At 39.2% G+C, this 17907-nt stretch overlaps 1 protein-coding gene across 3 annotated transcripts in view; it reads right to left on the bottom strand.

Annotated features, from left to right (window-relative positions):
* TMCC3 (transmembrane and coiled-coil domain family 3) overlaps positions 1-17907 on the bottom strand; it is a 154397-nt gene that overhangs the window by 52370 nt on the left and 84120 nt on the right. The window contains exon 1 of one of the 3 annotated variants that reach the window (XM_027653616.1): positions 890-978. The exons of the other annotated variants lie outside the window; for them this stretch is intronic. Within the exon in view, the coding sequence (XP_027509417.1) occupies positions 890-892 (3 nt within the window). The 5' untranslated portion in view covers positions 893-978. Of the gene's footprint in view, positions 1-889; positions 979-17907 lie in introns of those variants that run through there. 3 annotated transcript variants of the gene reach the window in all.

The following is a 17907-nucleotide window of genomic DNA, read 5'->3' as shown; positions in this document are numbered from 1 at the left end:
TTGGGTTGGTTTGATATGGAGGGTCAGCCTCTGCTCAAGCTATGAGCAGCTCCCCACTTCTTTTTTGTAACCACCTCAGGCCAACAGAGTTACAGATGTCATATTTTTCAAGCCCAGAATAAAGGCATGATGTTATCAACAAGAATCTCACAGACAACTGTTTACAAATCAAAAGAGAGGAAAAAAAATGGTATAATTATAGGCTTACCAGTGAAACTGTTCTTTTACAACCCTTAAATTTGTGTTCATATGTGTATCTCAGACACATACACAGCCTTATAAACAATTTTATTTAAAGTATAAGGGGAGAAATTTAATGTTCCAGTTATTCTATTCTAATAAAGATTAATTCTTACATGTAAGTTTTGAAACACTGGTAATTAGGAGTCTAAGTAGAAAGCACTGGAGCAGTATACAAACTAATAGCGACATAAAAACCATAATAGCAACATAGTATATCTCCTAACTAATTAAGACTTCTAGGGCCCAGGCACACAAAGGTTATGACATAGTAACAAAGCTGAGGAGAAGTCCTACTACATAAATCAAGACAAAGCCTTCAGGAAGAAGTGGTATCAAACACTCTGGGTCTGATGGGTCCTTCCTTTCAATTCACTGACACTCAACAATTTCAATGATTTTCAGCATTTCAAACACACAGGTCTGACACAATTACAAAATAACAGAGCATATTCTTCATTTGCACTCACCAAAATCTTGCATTTCTTTCAATGAAAGGTTGTCTTTTTTCTTAACAATGTATTTTCTCACATTTTCTGTCTTTTAAGACATCATATCATAAACCTTTCACAGTTTGAAAACTTCACAGGAAAATGTTATTAAAAATTATTTTTTATTTCTGCCACAAGTTTTCACAAAAATAACCTACCATTTTCCAGCAGTTCTGGTTTGTGACGCTGAAACCCTAGGCATGGTTTGAGGATTTGCTTGAGCTGAAAGGCACAGTTCTGCCTTGGCTGGTGAGCAAAGTTCTGCTGGTTACATACCTGTAGCTCTGCTGTAGCTGCAGAGCGAGTACCAGCACGCAGCTGCAAAAGGCCACTCTCTATAAATGCCTGTTTTGTAAATGAAGGACGATCCCATCTACAGGTGGGGCCTCCCCAGTACAGCCACCAGCTGACATCAGCGTCCTTGAATTTATGGGCATGGGAAGGTATTCGAAACCCCAGGGCCATAAAAAGAAATGGCTGGTTTCTGGTACCGCCCTGGAAGCAACGCGTGCAAGCTGCCCACAGGCAGTGACAGAGGCAGAGGAGTATTCGGACTGTGGACTCAAGCTGCAATGAAAACCACTGACTGCCTGGATGACACAGCTTCAGAGTTAGCATGTAGAACTGATGCCTGGCAGCCTGTTATGCTATATGTATTATCAGAGCAGAGAGATGCACCTTTAATGCCCGTGTTTAGTCTAGTATTTTATCCTTGAGGGTGGCTTTTAATTTAGACACAACAATGGTGAGCTGCTCTGAGATCTGATCCAGGTGAGAGCTATTTCTGACAAAAAAAAGAAATTATTACACTGCAAAAATACACACGTCTGAGTTTTATTAGCTCCCTCATCTGCTACTTGCACATCTACTCAAGCTGTGGTGTTGACTCAGGAAAGTGGGCAAGGAATCATGCCTGAGCGTAGAAGGTAGAACCTAGCAGAAGTCAGAAGTTGATTATGCAATCACATTCTTAGTTGCTAAAGGTTTAATTGTGTCATAACACGTAGGGTATGTTTGTATTCAAAGACTCTTAAGGTCAATACTGTGTATTTTTACAAGTTATCGTTGCAAAAGACATGGAGTGAGGATACAGTCAAATGTTAGGATATCTATTACTTATGGAAATTTGTAAAAGCATAGGCACTCCAAAATGAACTATTAAACCTTTAAAATGAACTCTTTTCCTCGTTTTTCTAGCAGAACTTCAATAACAGCATGAATCAGTTAGGCTTTAGAAAAATAACAAACAGCTTCATCCAAGCAAAAACCTAGCAGGAAGCTTTAGAGTGAATCTCCTGGTGAAGCTGAGATCAGCAATTATATCTGAATATCATACTAACAGCTGCTGAAATCATGATGAAGGAAAGATGAAAACTATCAGGTCTTCTAGAAGGACCAAGAATGCAAATATGGCATTAGAACATCTGTGGAGATAAAGCATTGTAAACAATTATCTGATTTGCTAGAAAAGAGAAAAAAACTTTTTATATAACTAAAGTAAATGACTCAGCAGAAACATGCTCATCTTCTCCAAGAATGAGTCATTTCCAGAGGATGCTTCACTAAATCTGTATAAACTTTCCCCTTGCTACCAATAATGAAATTTTCTTCAGTTATCTGGACTTCATATGGTCAGTCCCCAAAACTATAAAGTATTTATTTTTCTAAGGCATCCAGTAGTAAGAAATGAGGGCACATCTATACACAACTCAGCTTTACTGATGGAGAAAAGAAGTAGATAAGCCCAACTAAATCAGCAGGGAATTGCTGCATTCCTTGGTAGTGAAAGGAGACAGGTAGTAGAATAAACATTTAAAAGTTAAACAATGTCCCTAAGCATTTAAATAGCTTAAAGTGAATTGTCTTCCTAAGATGAGAATAAAAACAAACAAATATTCAGTAACTCTCAGCATGACATCCTCAGCCACCTATCAAAATCATGCTGCAGTTTCAAACCAGAAGAAATTAACTGACCCAAAATCAGCAGGTTTTTCCCCCAGAAGGCGTTTTGGCTTTTTTTAGGGATAACTTTTTATTTCCTCTTTGCACGTACAGAGCTAAACTCCCTGCAGCCTGCTTGCATTGTGACAAACCTCTTTTTGAGTTGATTCCCCCAGAACTTCTTGAGATAACCCTCTTGTTTCCTTTTGAAACTTCTAGACCTACACACAAACAAATGTGTGTTGGCAAACACATGCATGTGAGCATTTCCCACTCCCCTAGTTTTCCAATATTCCTCAGCAGTTGTGAATGACACTTCCAGCAAACAAACCCTTCATGCCTATTTTCAACATCCTTATGCTGCCCTATAATGTCAGACAGAAGAATAACACTAGACTTTGAGGTTAAAAATATACTGCTCAAGCTACCTTTTTTTGTTCATTAGATATTCTACAGACTATGCATATGTGTAAACACACATTTTTAATTTATGCCTCCCCAGTGCTTACAGAATTTTATAGGCAGAGTGAGTAGTTTACATGTGGCACTCCACGGTGTGCAGGAGGAACACCCACATCACGGAGCCGTGACTTCAGTCTGCCAAAAGCCTGAGTAGTTGTCAGCTCGGCATTGTGTTGGATGGACAGTAAACAGTAAAAGAGACCACTGGGAAGAAAGTTTCATTGAGAAAGGATGTACCAATCTTGGCACATTTTTACCCCAAAAACTAAAAAGTAAGTGGCCTTGTTCTGCTTGTTACAGGTTGATTGGAGGCGTTTCTGAACTGATTTTTAGTAATCAACTCTTGTAAAAGACTTTTAAAATGTCATGAAATTGTGACAAACCTTTTGATTTTTGGGAACACTACCAGTTTTCAAAAGCTAAGGACCCTTCCAAATCACTTCTGTTATAGTTGATTGATTTTAGTTCAATAAATTGCAGACGGACATTAAAGTAGGGAAAAAACAGTCCAGTAATTGGAATGAGCAAGTGCTTCTCATGTTCTGCAGAACCCTTCAAATAAGATACAGCATCAGTGTCTGTAGTTTACTACAGACCTCCTAGAGATGTGCATTAAAATCTTAGTTTTAGCCACCAGTAAATTTGAAATTCTTTTCACCACAAATTCTGTGGCACCTGGATACTTTTGAATGTTAGATATGGAGCTCTCAGTCACATTTACTTGAGGGCATCAAGCTAGAATTTATATACATAAATTATATATATATATACACATAAATACACAAATACATATATAGATAGGGAAGAAATACATAATTTGTTCTAGCTGTCTTTTCCTAATTCCATTTACTAGGATGTAATTGCATAAGTGCAGAAAAGCTACCTAAGAGTCATATCCATGATGACAGTTTGGTCCCCGTAAGAAATTTCAGAAATATGTCTCTACATTTCTGTATGTATGTTATATATCTCTGATTCAAATCTAACAAGAGTAATTAAACTGATTTTGATCATCAAGGATTTAATCAGCATAGTGCTGCTGCTCTGACCAACGGGGATTCCTACACGATACATCACAATTTAGTTAACCCCACAGATCATGCTGTCAGGACTGGTCAGCAACAGTCTCTGAAGCAGCTATGGCAGAATTTACCATGTAGCTGAGATACCTGATGCAATGGATACTCAGGACTAATTTTCTGGACTTTGAATTTTACATAGTTTTGCAAAGATACCAATGTATTTATGTAAGTACTTAAATCACAGAACAGGTAAGGTTGGAAGGGACCACTGGGGTCATCTGGTTCATTCTCCCTGCTCAAGCAGGGTCCCCTAGAGCACATTACTCATGACTGAATAATGAAGCAACTTCTGAATGTCTCCAGAGAAGGAGACTCCACAGCCTCTACGGGCAGCCTGTTCCAGTGCTCAGTCACACACAGTGAAGAAGTTCTTTCCCATGTTCAGATGAAAGTTCCTGCGCACCAGTTTCTGCCTATTGCCTCTTGTCCTACTGCTTGGCACCACCAAGAAGACTCTGGCTCCATCCTCTTGACACTCTCAGATATCCATACTTTGAAGAATATGCTCACCTTTTCATGTGGCATGTGGCACCTGAGATGGAAAATGGAAACTATTTTTGAGATTTTAGAAATGCACACATACAGGTCATTGACTGAATTTATGGCCAATGGCTCTTCAGTAAGGTTATTCCAAAGGCACACTGATATTTTACTAAATTATCCATCACTCAGGGCTATAGAATATGCATCCTTCATTAAAACTTAACTTTTCCAGCATAATCTACTTGGTCTTTTCACTTCATTTTTAATCTGTCTTTCCTTAAGAGAGATCTGGAGAGTATCAAGGTGAAGCACTAAAAAAACAACAGAAAAAACCCCAACAGAGTGAACTTTCAGACATGGTCTCAGTACTAATACTGATAAACAGGGAGTTTGAAAGGCCTCCCTCCTGCTGCAACCTTTTGTTAACATTCAGCCTTGATCCTTCTGCACCCTTGGATTTTGCGGTTTACTTGCAAGAGTTGATACATAGAGGGATCTTTCAAATATCAGTGTGAAGGAGATTTTTTGTTATATATATATTCTTTATATCAGTTGTGCTTCATTATAACATAAACAAATATAGCCAAGTGATACCATTACGCAAATCAGAGATGATACTGTTCCCAGAGCAGAAACTCTTGAGCTCTGTGCAGGGCTCCATACCACCATCACAGGTATTGTCAGCTGCTTTTGCACTGTCAGCACAGAATGAATTTCACTCCTCAGACAATTTCCAACTTATCTCATTTCTGTCAGCTTCTCTAAAAGATGAAAGACAGTGGATGGATGACTTAGACAGCTGAATTTGAAATAAATTGCAAGGAAGATAGATGTTAACTGAGTCTCTTCTGCTGAAGGCTGATGCCTCAGCTGTGTACTGATGGAAATTCTTGTCAGCACAGATGATTTGTTTGGACCATGCTATGTCATTTAAATAATATAATAATAACAGAAATGGAGTTATTTTGTGGCAGCAGCCAGTTTTCAAGGGAAGTTAAAAGCATGTGGGCATTGAGAAAGTTATAACTGATACTAAACATGGCAACAAAACTCAACAATCTGCTGTGTAGGTTATACTGCAAGACACAGAGAAGCTTGCCCGAAACAATCCACCCCAGCTGTTGGCAGGCTGTAATGCAGTAGGTGCTGTGTTTTAAATTTGCTATGAGGTAAAAAGACTCAGTGTGAACAATCTGTTTATATTTGTCAAAATTTATCTCTCAGCGTATATCAATCAGCTTAAAAAATTAAAAACTAGTGTGCAGTGTACATGCTTTAGCTGCAGCACTGGTAAAATACCCAGTGCTTTCTTGTCCCAAGTAGAGGACAGCAAGTACTTTCTTTGAGTCCAACATTGTTTCATTTGCTCTGGAGTTACACATCTTATCCTTCCTCCAGCAAGAGCAGAGGAGGAGGAGGCTGGGGTGGCAGATGTCACCTACGGTATCCTCAAGGAGCTGACCTGCAGGTGCGCGTCCTGCTTTGTCCACTCACGGAGTGGGTGAAAACTGTGCTAAGAGATATTGTTGCCTCCACTGTTAAAATCTGCCTTTGGACTTATTTCCTAATGCATGTTACCCGGAATAAATGCCAAGCAAGGAGTGCTTTACACCAGTTCATCTCAGGGGGAAAAGAGGTGCATCCGCCTTACTGTGGCTATCTTTTTCAAACATTTTCACGTTACACAGCTTGTACAGGACCCCAGGGACTGTCATAGAAAGCTACTGGGGCACATACAATTTTGTAGCCCTTCTCCAGGTGCACTTTGACAAAATGGACACAGGGATGGGGACAGAGGAACCAGCTCAGTGGTTGAGGCTTCTTTGGAGGCCTTTACACAAGAAGCAGAGACAAAGCCTATGTAAGAACCTAAGAGACAAAATAGGGGAGCGTGTGGTACTTGGCATCTGCTGTTGTGCAGGGTGGAACAAGAATGGAAAAAGGTATCTAAAACACATTGGCAAAACTTTCCTGCTTCTTGGGGAGCCTCCCAAAACAGCTGCTACCTTTGTCTTCATCTATGCTTCCCAACAATTAAAATAAAATGCATAGCAACAGGAAAGGAAATCTTCAGTAACCTTTCAAATCCCCAGCAGCAGGAGTATCCACAAACACTGTATCATGCCTTAAAATTTTTACGAAACTTGAAATGTCTGGGTAGGCTTCAGCAGGTCATTTACCTCACAAAAATCTCAAATCCTTTTAAAGGTGAAGACATTAATGAGACTGTGAACCAGAAAACCATTCTATTGATTTTTGTTTCCCTTATCTGCCATTGCTGCAAACATGTTTCTCATTCAGAAGACTTATTTTTAACCCATGTCTCACACCATTATCTGGACATATGGGGAGGAGAAAGTGATAGGACAAGGAATGGCACAGGAGAGGCAGCACCACTATGGGAAGAGCAAGAGAGGAGACAGGGAAAACTCAAGCAGTGTACTTGTATTTCTCAGAGCGAAAGGCACACTGCTTTTTTAGTACCTCATCATCCTTGTTTTGAGTTCCCCAGGGAAGACATTAACTGCTGAGAGGAGCCAGTGAGACATGGCAGCACCACCTGGCACATACAGCATGGAGCGTAGAGCAACACCAAGCATGACTTTCCACTGACTTGCAAAGTCCCCAGCCTCTGTGGGGGTGGCAGCGGGATGCACAAGTCCCACACCAGCCAACAGAGGGTTATAGGGTCCATTAGCTGTCTACCACCATACTGGGAGGAAGTGTCAGATAAGGAGATGGTAACTAAACGGTCGTGTCAGAGACTAGTTAGCTCTGCCACTCTAAGAGGCCCAGGGGACTGCCATACCTTCCAACAGTTGTAATATAATCCCCTGATCCTTCCCTTTGATAACCTGGAGCATGGCAAAAGACGGATGCTCATTACAGAGAAAGCTGGAGGCAATACCTGCTGGTGTGCTTCTCCTCAGCCCTGTGCCCATCACAGCCCAGGACAGACCATCTCTCTGAGAGTTGCTGCAAGACAGGACAACGACGAGTCGGAATGTGGCAGCATAGCAGACACAGAAGTCTGTAACTTGCTGGAAGATGTTTTGATATCCCCTATGAACCCTGCAGCTTATGCGTAAGATCAGCCCATGTTGTAAAACTGAGAAGGTACAATGTACTTTTAGAACATTACTGCTGGTCTGTAAACCATTTATCTATATTTCCTAGCACAATTCTCATAGGTTGGGTGACAACCAGGTTCCTCAGCAGCTGAATAACCAGTGTAATCAAGTCAGGATTTTAAATTTGCTCGTAATCTTTTTAAATCATCATATTAAAAAAAAAACCAAAGACATAGCACAGATCTGAAGCATGCACATACACACAAGAAAGTCAGCCTCAACTTCTACATAATCCAGTAGTTTCTTGCCCAGTATTTATACAAGGACAGCAAAGGCAGTATTTCTAAGACTCTCCCTTTTTTATGATCATTATACGACAAGGTAATTAAGGTCAGCTGAAGTCACAGCTCTATAACTGAGTTCCCAGCCCTGACAACAGAAACTGGTGTCTGATCTTTGGTTCACAGAAAGGTTTTTTACCTCATTTCCACCCACCACTACCATTATAAAATTCCTCTTATGTGTGTTGGCTGCTCATTTTTCTTAACCTTTGGAGGCTGTAACACGGTTCCTTCACAAGGCTGAATTCTTAAGTCCAATGAAAAAGAAGGTCTTTTTACAAGGTAACTCAAATAATTTAGGATCAAAAACAAAACAGAAGACCTACACACACCTACACACAGTTGCAAGATTAGTTTTAGCTAGATTTTTCCTGATATGACTGCTGAATTCCACTACCATAAAAGCTTTCTTAAAGGCCTAGACTACTTGAAGCTGCAGAGCAAGAAGAATTGGAAAAAGAGGGATAAAATATGTAAAGGAAAACAACATGTTAACCATATAGGACAACAAGTCTAGTCAGGTATAGTGAATCACAGAGAGAGAAACCACAGCTGTGATTGAAATGGACTTTCCTGTACAAGCACCTGGGTAACAATACCAACAGATGTGGAATTTTGGGGTTGGTTATCAGGATGAGTAATGCCAATAAATCACTGCAGCAAAGTAGGTCACAGAGTCCCCACCTCACCTGATGCTCCCAGAGTCACAACAGGCTTACTCTCTTTCACTTTGATTTCACATATTAGTTTGGCACTTGCAACCATTTCATTATTTCAAATAATTCTCTCACATTTTACATGGAGTTATTTTTTCAACTGCTCATTTTAGTCAGTGGATTCAGGTGCCCAACAAATGGTCCCTGGATTTATATTGATAAGCAGAGGAGCCTTAACTAAAATGCCAGTTAAAATGGTAGCCCAATTACAGGGACAATTTTCTCTGAGCAATGGACATTTACAGCCAAAGGTAATGATTACATTTCTGCAAAAACAATCTTTATTTTGAACTACCGCTAGTCAGCAAAGTAGTTGGAATGCATAAATTAGACCCCCCAGAAAATAATATTCTGGACAAATAGTTATTCTAGCGGCAACTAGAATTTTGAATGGATGTAACTCTTCCCCATTTTGTGGAATTTAATGGGTCATAAGTAGAACTTAGGTTTTTCTATTCAGTTAGCATTTTCTCATCTAAGGCAAACTATTTGTGTTAAAGAAAGATCTTACTTAATTTTCAGTGGGCCAATAACCTACAAACTAATGATGATGCAGAAATAAAACTGATATAGACTGCAAATTAAAAACTGTTTATTACTTTGTGCAGTTGTTTGCAATAATTCTGTAATCCTAGCTGGTCCCTATCTACTGCGGTGAGAAATCCAGTGCATCATAGTGCAATGACCAAATGAAACAGCAACTTCTGACACTTTAACTGGGTTCCTACTCAAGAAGTGCATTGCAAAAGGCATTGTGCAGCCCAGTGAATGCCATGTAAACAGCTGACACGCTGCTCCAAATCCAGTAGACACGGACCCAGATGCACCTCCCAGGGTATTTTATAGCAATCCTGGATTTCAGCAGCCCACATATAAGATGCCTGAGGTCTGTCTTTACCATAGCTGAAAATCAGAGTGCATCAGCCCACCAACTGCTAACCCCGGCAGAGTATCTTGTGCTGCTGCTCATGCTTATGCTTTTATTTTGGGTACATACCACCTTTTATCCTTCCATTTCATTGAAAAAGTTCTGTAATCTGTGACTGTATTATTACAGCTTCTTGCACTGCACATTAGCATAATGCTAATGATAAAAATGTCACACCTGTCTCAATGCTGTCATTAAAATCCTTGTCAGCACTCACTGGTTTAAAATAAATAAATAAATAGTTACATAGATAAACACTGAAACAAAATTTCAAAAGCCATCCATGAATTTACCTAAGGCAGACAGTGCAGGTAGAGCAGAAAATCTGGCACTTAGATTTGCAGTCAAACATTAGGGACCACGCTTCCCCAGCATTCAGCATCAGTAAAACAGTTCGTTGAATCAGAATTGCAGAAAGCTAACTTGAAAATTAACTTGACAGTAACACACCCATTAAAACCCCCAAATGGCATGTGGTTACAGCTTCAGTACTATTGCCACCTACAGGTATTCTTCTTGTCCTTCATCACAGAAAGGTAAAAGATTAAAAAAAAAAAAGTGAAACGTTGTCCTGGCACTATACTCTGATAAATTCAGTCGTTACCATGTAATTCACTGAAGATAACATCAGCTCTCTCGGTACAAGCTACAACTGAACATCTACTGCAAGATTCAGTAAGCTGCTACTTACTTGAGTGCAGAAAAATGTTAATAAATTCAGTAGCAGAAAAGCAAAACTATAAATTCTGCTTAGTTAGAGGAAAAAAAAAGACTTGCCCTATATGATCAGATACTATCTTAGTAGTTAGATATTTCCCGCAAACAGTAAAAACAGTACAGGACATGCTCAATGGTACACCCCAGGCAAGGAAGCCTGGCATTTTTCAGGTTCTTCTGGGGCAGCCAAAACCCTGTAGCCAAAGCTAGCTCAGGTCTCTGCTGAATGGCAAATTAGTGGTTTCAGTGACCCCATGCTGCAGCTGAGAACACAAAGTGCACAGCAAGGATGCAGTTGTCTGTCTTTGCTGCCCCTTGTCTGAGATGGGGAGCAACAGCCTTCGTCTTTTTAAGGTGCAGTACAAAGTGACTTCTGAGCAATCCCTCTAGATTTTATCCTCATTTGTAAATATACTTTTTTTTTTTAAAGGGTAATCTAATCATAGGTTTTAGTGGTGACTACAATACTCGTTGCTCAGACTGGTCAGCGCCTATGAAAAAGTCAATCACAAATTTTTCCAGATAAAGTACTTAAGCTTATTAGAATCCCTATTTTAGTTACTAGCACTACAATTTCCAGATAAATATCCACAAAAAATAAAAAAGCTGTAAGTGCCAACCATTTTGAGAAAAACTGAATAAACAAAATTATTAGCAAAATAGTCAGAATAATGAAATAAACTGCTTTTGGCTCATTGTAGTCTTACCAAGCACAGTACTGAATAGCACTGAAATCACTAAGACACCAGGGCATATGAGAATGGATGTGGTACACAGAATACTGGAAAACTAAATAATATAATGGTCTTAATTTAAACAACCTGAAAACAAGGATCTGGTTTTAATAGTGTTTCTTAGTTTAACAGAGGTGGATGGGTGGAAGTACTGACAGAAAGATGAGTCTGGAAAGGTAAATAATCACCATAGCCACAGCTTTATCTTCACCATTGCTTCTCTATACTATATTAATAGTCTATATATTCACAACAGTACTGCCAGAGCTAAATCATTGTGACTAATAATTCAGCTACAACTGAGGCTTGTAATTATTTCAGAATCAGAAAGCCATAATATACCTACTCTGAAAACAATTATTTAGCATATGCATGCATACAGAATACAAATGATATTGATATATCTTGGTCTTTCATAATAACGTATCATTTCAATCCAAATGTGGATACTTCTTTTGGCATGGCTTTTGTCAGGTGCATAAAAAATTACGAGTTCATAATTGAAACACAACCACCACTTAAACACAGTATACCAGATAAACCCAATCGGATGTGAAGCTCCATGCAATAAGGTACAAAATAGGTATAAATTACTACCCAGAACATTACCAAGATCCTACCTATTCAGGACAAGGAGGTTCACATTATATAAAGGGAAATTACAGAAATTTCTTGCTAGAAATACCTTTTTTTCAATGTTCTACTTCTAAGGTAAACAGCCAAGTTTGAATTTTACCAGACTCGGGACCCTTTACTAGATTTCAAAGGGATAGTGAAAAAACTATTTTCTTTTCCTCATTTTCTCACACTTTCATTCGACAACATTTTCTGCACAATTGAGTTCTAGCTGCGTCTCCTCTTTGTATACGGTCTTTTCACAGAAAAACAAAGAACAGGTTGTTTTTCAAAAGCTGAACTAGGGAGAAAGAAAATCAACAGGAAAACATTACATATGCAAGCATCATCCTTGAAGCAATTACCTCTCTTTTTGTAATTAACTATATTTAACCTGATGATATCTAATTAATCAGAGATTTCCACTGAGTGGTCAGGAAATGTCTCAGAACACAAAACATACAGCATTTTAACAGACATAAGCAGCATGAAAAGCATCCATCTGAAATCAGAAGATGCTCATAAACCACTGTAAATCTCACAGCTGGGATAGCACACCAGCTAAAGTGGGCCAGCATTACAGCCAAAACAGCTACTGGCCCTTTTATCCCTAGAAAATAACACTCACTTGAGAGATGACAGTACATCTTCCTAATTCTTTCTTAAACTGAAAGAGGATAGGTTTAGATAAGATATTAGGAAGAAACTCTTTACTGTAAGGGTGGTAAGGCACTGGAACAGGTTGTCCAGAGAGGTTGTGGACTCCTCATCCCTGGAAGTGTTCAAGACCAGGCTGGACGGGGCTCTGAGAAACCTGGTCTAGCAGAAGGTGTTCTTGCTAATGGCAGGGGAGTGGGAACTAGATAAATTATTTTTAAGGTCCCTTCCAACCCAAATGATTCTATGATCTTTCTGAACTGGTATGAAGGCACTGACCAAGAAACTGTGTGTTAGAAGAACCACAGCTTGCATCCTCCACACCTCATGAGAGGGGCCATGCAATGACAGGAGTGAGGGATGGCGAGAACGAGGCCAGGAGCCAAGGGCCATCCTGACAATGCCACCAGCTGGAAGGTCTGAGGAGACAGCACGGAGAGCCAGAAAAGACCCCATGTTTCAAAAACAAGTGAAAAAGGCCTCTTAATGTGCCCTCTTAGAGGCTAAGCAAGAAGCTGGGACTTGTATCCAAGGAGCTTTAAGGTTCACCCCTATAGGATCTGACAAATATTAGTTTTGTCTTTGATATTAATACACATAAGAGAAACAACCAATGTAGCTTCACATGCTGAATAATCCAAGCAAATAAACCCACATTGTTCAAGCAGTAATGTCTCCAATGGTGTTTAGAAGCTTATACTAGTACAGTGAATTTTGGCTCTCATACTTAAGAGATTTTGGCATTTTATCCTAAGGGAAAGAACGAGAATTTTTTAACAAAGAACTAATATGTTCTTAAACACACTAGGAAAAGTCTAAGTTCACTAAACTAATCAAGAGTTTTGCCTCTGATTTAAATTACACTTCCATCTATCTTCCCTGCTACTGTAATAGGGATGTTTCTTATATTTTATGCAGATAAAATCTGACCAACATGGCCAGTGTTGACATGAAAGGAAAGTAGAAGTGCTGTAAAATTTTGGTAAAATACAACACAGTTTCACTTCCATGTTTGTCCAAAAATGTAAAGCATTTAACCTTTAAAATAAAACCCTTTTGATTATAAATGTGAAGGAGAAACAGTACATTCACTCTGAGCATGCACATTTTTTGACATAACATTTTTTACAGATAGCGTTTGAGTTGTACCATTTTTTTAAAGGATTTGTTGTACCATTTGTTTTAGGTACAACACTGCAAAGTCTAAGTGATTCAGGAACTTCTATCCTACCATCAAAGTAACTTGAGCATTTTTAAGAATTTAGCCCTTAAATGCTTAAGTACAAAACTATTTCAGAGTTGATCTGTTTAATTCATTGGGAATTAAAACTCTGACTCATTAGTAGATACAGATGAGCTTAAGAAAGCTTAAAATAATTTTCTGTTCCAACAATCTGACTATTTTAGATGTCAGTCTCCCTCTTTACAGGACCAGGTCAGCTCCTAATGAAGAAGATGCTATATCACTCTGGCATAATAACGTAAACTGGCATCAGTTCTGGTCTTTTCCAGTGCATCCAGCTATGATTTAAGCAGCTGCAACTGCTTTAGTCAAGCAAACCTAGCAGCAGGGGCAGAAGTCTTCGAAGAACACAGTGAAAGGCTTAGGGCCAGAATTGCTACAGCAGACTTAGCAGCTACACCACAAGCTGTCCCTATTTGTGAGCCAAAATTTTTGAGCACTCAAATAGGAACCTGAGTTCAATTGCAATTAACAGATTCTCTCTAGTGTCTATGCCTTTTTTTAAAGAAGAGAATTAAGAACAGCTGAAAAAAAGTTATCTGTATCTTGCTGGCAAACGCAGACATGACCTGTACTTTTAATTCACTGCTGTTTGTTTTACAGCAGGTCATTATTCTCATTAATTGCTAAGCTGCTGGCAGATTCCTTGACGTCTTGGATGAAAGATCAATCTGGATTTAATAAAGTCATCAAGAGGAAAGAGGTTATAATTCTTTAGCTTAAAAGTCTGCCAAATCAACAGCATTGTGCAGATTTGCATCATGATAGGCAGTAGCTTACTGATACAACAGTCCATTCTTTAATCAGGGTGACATAATACAGCTATTGTCTGGCATGACATATAATTGCATCATATGTGCATGGCCAAAATTAACTGTAAATCCAACACAGTGTCCTTTCCTGATTCCTCCTGCTCAGAAGTTCAAGCTGGGCAAGGTAGGCAGGAAGGGATGAGAGGATTTACACAGATATGTTTTCATGTGTGGACAAAGAAATTATTTTATTGGATTTAAGTGTATGTCTAGCAGCACTAACCACCAGCTTTCCAGTCAGCATCATTCAGAACTACTAAGAAGTTTGACTACCATCAGATCTGAACATACAGGTTTTTAACTATGTGTTTACCAATAACTGTGAAGTTTTCTTTCTTTTCCCTCTCGCTCTCTGACACACATGCACCATTCCTGCTTTCACATTAATACAAACTTCACACTGCTAAATAAATTACTCATTTAGCTTCAGGCACATCTGATTGATTCCTTTTTATTTTCCTGGCCCAAACCCAATTCAGATTGCACAGCAAATGTGCTCCTTTCTATAGCTCAAAGCACAAGAGTTCACTAGGATGGGGTTAGTACTGTGTCCTGTACCTTTTCTTGACTGTTCCTGACAGAGTAGATACCCTTTCCCAGCACTGTTCACTAGGAGCAGCCTTTGAGCAGAGCAAGGGGCTCAGACATATGCCTCCAGCTCTGAAATGAGACACACTAACTGCTGTGTTTTAGACTGACTAAGTGCAATTAGCTTTTTCAAGCAATGATTATTCTTTTTACAGGTAATTTATCTTGGAGAAATAAAAACAAATCTTGTTTACTCCAAAACATACATCCCATGGCAGAAACATCAGACGGGAGATACTCAGGTTGAAATGAAAAAAACCCTGGTAGAAGGATGAAAGAAGTAATGACAGCCTGTGCTGAGCTTTGGGCAGGGAAAGTTGGAGCTGGAATTGAGTGTATAGAGACAGGATTTCAGCACACCACAAGGAATGCTGAAACACCTAAGCACATGTAAAGAGGAAGAAATGGGAGAATGCCAAAAACTACTTCTGAGATAAGGTGTTCCCAATGTGACTCCTCAAAAAGCGAACATTTGCTGAACCAAGTAACTGGGTTCTGCCAGGCTGCAGAAGTATCATCAATCACACGTTGCTACAGGTAATCAAGTATTTTTAGAAAAATAAATTTAAAAGGCAACATAGGAGATTGATAGATTCTAAAGGCTAATGACAGTCATGCTGGAGTATATCGAATATTTTAAAATTTGGGAACTGAGAAGGATTTTGTGGAGGTATCTGCTAAAATTATACAACTGAAGGTAGCAATAGGATGCATTAGGAATTAGCAAGGCATGAAATTGTCTCACAAAAGAAATCACTTCTTGAAATGCAGTGATAAACATCACAGTGAAATTATAATGATCAGCATTTTTGTGCTACTTTCCACAGCCTGCTTTGACACTTGTTCCGAGTAAATGAATAAGGAACTTGTTTCCAGCCAGTGAAACCAAGAAGAAAGAAAATCCTGTGTTATCCTAGTTCTCTGTGTCTTGATATATGCAGATGAAGCACATAACACTCTGGGGTATATGTGAACTGACAAAGCAGGTACCTTCTTTGGAGAAAGGCTCTCTGCATCTCTGTGATACCTGCAACAGGTGAGCTAGTGCCTGAGCAGTCAATCAATCTAGTCCCTTTCCATCAGTCCAAAAACCTTCCTGCTGAGTATGGCATATACTGGTTTTTAAATTTCATCCCTGCTTACTGAGTAGGGCTCTCAACCCTCAACTTCTTGATATGGGACAATTGCTCTGTTACTGTGGGGATTTACTACATTAACTGTGTGCAGTGGTTTTCAGGATAAAGTCTAGGAACATCTGATCTACTGAGACAGATGAGACTGAACTCAATTCATTGTCAAGAGTTAATAAGTGGGTCAGATGAGAGCACATGGCAAGTTACATGCAGTCATGCTGGAAAATTATTCTCTATGTACAGGTTAGAATAAAAGCTTGATTTGGTTTCATTTGGGACATTTTATGGCTGGAAGTACAGTTAAATAATGCTAATTACCCATTAAAAAGCACTCTACACCTGCAAAGAGCTCTTCAATAGTTAGATACAGTTAAATATTCTACACAATATTCTTATGTTATTTGTATTAGTCACATCTTTTAGCAGTGGAAATTGAGGTCTTTACATGAGACACCCCAAATTACAGACAGTTATCTTATTTGCAGATGGATTATCAATAGGCATGTGATGAGTCAATGACAAAATTCAGCTGCAAGTCTTTGAGTCTGTGACTTAGGTTCCTGTATGGTAAAAAAATCCTTCCCAGGGATGAGGAAAGGCAGAAATAAATAGGTAGAACAGACTGACAGATTTTAGCTGATCTGCAGAAGGCTGGAATCTCCAAAGCAGTCAAAGAGCAAAGAGTAAGGCTCCTCACTCAGATGTCAAAACTCCCACATAAACAACAGGGCTTCCTTTACCTAAACCATCCCTCAAAGAAATGCAAATACAGCTGCAGATCTGTGGGGAGCTGAAAGATTACCTCCGCCAATCCTATCTGATCCACTCTTCAGAAGCAGCCAAATGGCTGCTACAAGGGGTCCCACAGCAGCTAAACTTGCCTTCAGCCTCTTCTAGATTGTTTTCCTCAGGGATCTCACACCTATGGACCCACTGGCCATCTTCTACTTTTGTGCCACATGCTGGAGGTTGCCTGTACAGGAGGAACATTTACCACTGGAGCGGCCCAGTGTCACCTGCTAAAGAAGACTTTGACACACTCGTAAAGCATCTGTCTGATGTAGATCACCATGGCATGCTTAGACATGAATTATTCTACTCACAAGTGAATCTGCATTGCAGAAATGTCTGTTGTCACCAGCTTACCAATTTCCTGAATTCTTCAAATTAGGTGTGGAGACAGAGGAACAGCGTCCTTTGCCTGAACATAGTATTCCAGTTTTTCCCAACATCTTCATTTGATGAAAGCCATAGCATTCACCATTCTAGCAAAATAGCCAGCCTCAGGGAGGGTTGGCTTGCACTCTACATGAACAAATCAAATCCACAAGGAGAAATGCCTATATATTACCCCATTTTTTCAAGGAAAACAAACAAACAGTTACACAAATGTCATTGGCTATACCTAATTTTGAGCAAAACTTAGAGAATACAGAGACAACTATGCCAGATCCTTTCAAAACAATCCATGTCAGATAGAACATCAAAAATAAACAGTTACCTGTAACAGGTGTGGTATAGGATTCCTCAATTTACTTGTAGATACCTAATTTTTTGAGAAAAAGCTGGCTTTCTTCAGTCCGATAGATCTTCCATTGTTTAGTCCAATTCTCTCCTTTTCCCTCTGAATTTCTTTAATCTTTTGAAATCCAA

This window comes from Corapipo altera, unplaced genomic scaffold (assembly GCF_003945725.1).
Source record: "Corapipo altera isolate COAL_440 unplaced genomic scaffold, ASM394572v1 1, whole genome shotgun sequence".
Taxonomy (NCBI): domain Eukaryota; kingdom Metazoa; phylum Chordata; class Aves; order Passeriformes; family Pipridae; genus Corapipo; species Corapipo altera.
The sequence above is the reverse complement of the archived record's forward strand: the minus strand, read 5'-3'. Positions and strand labels throughout refer to the sequence as shown.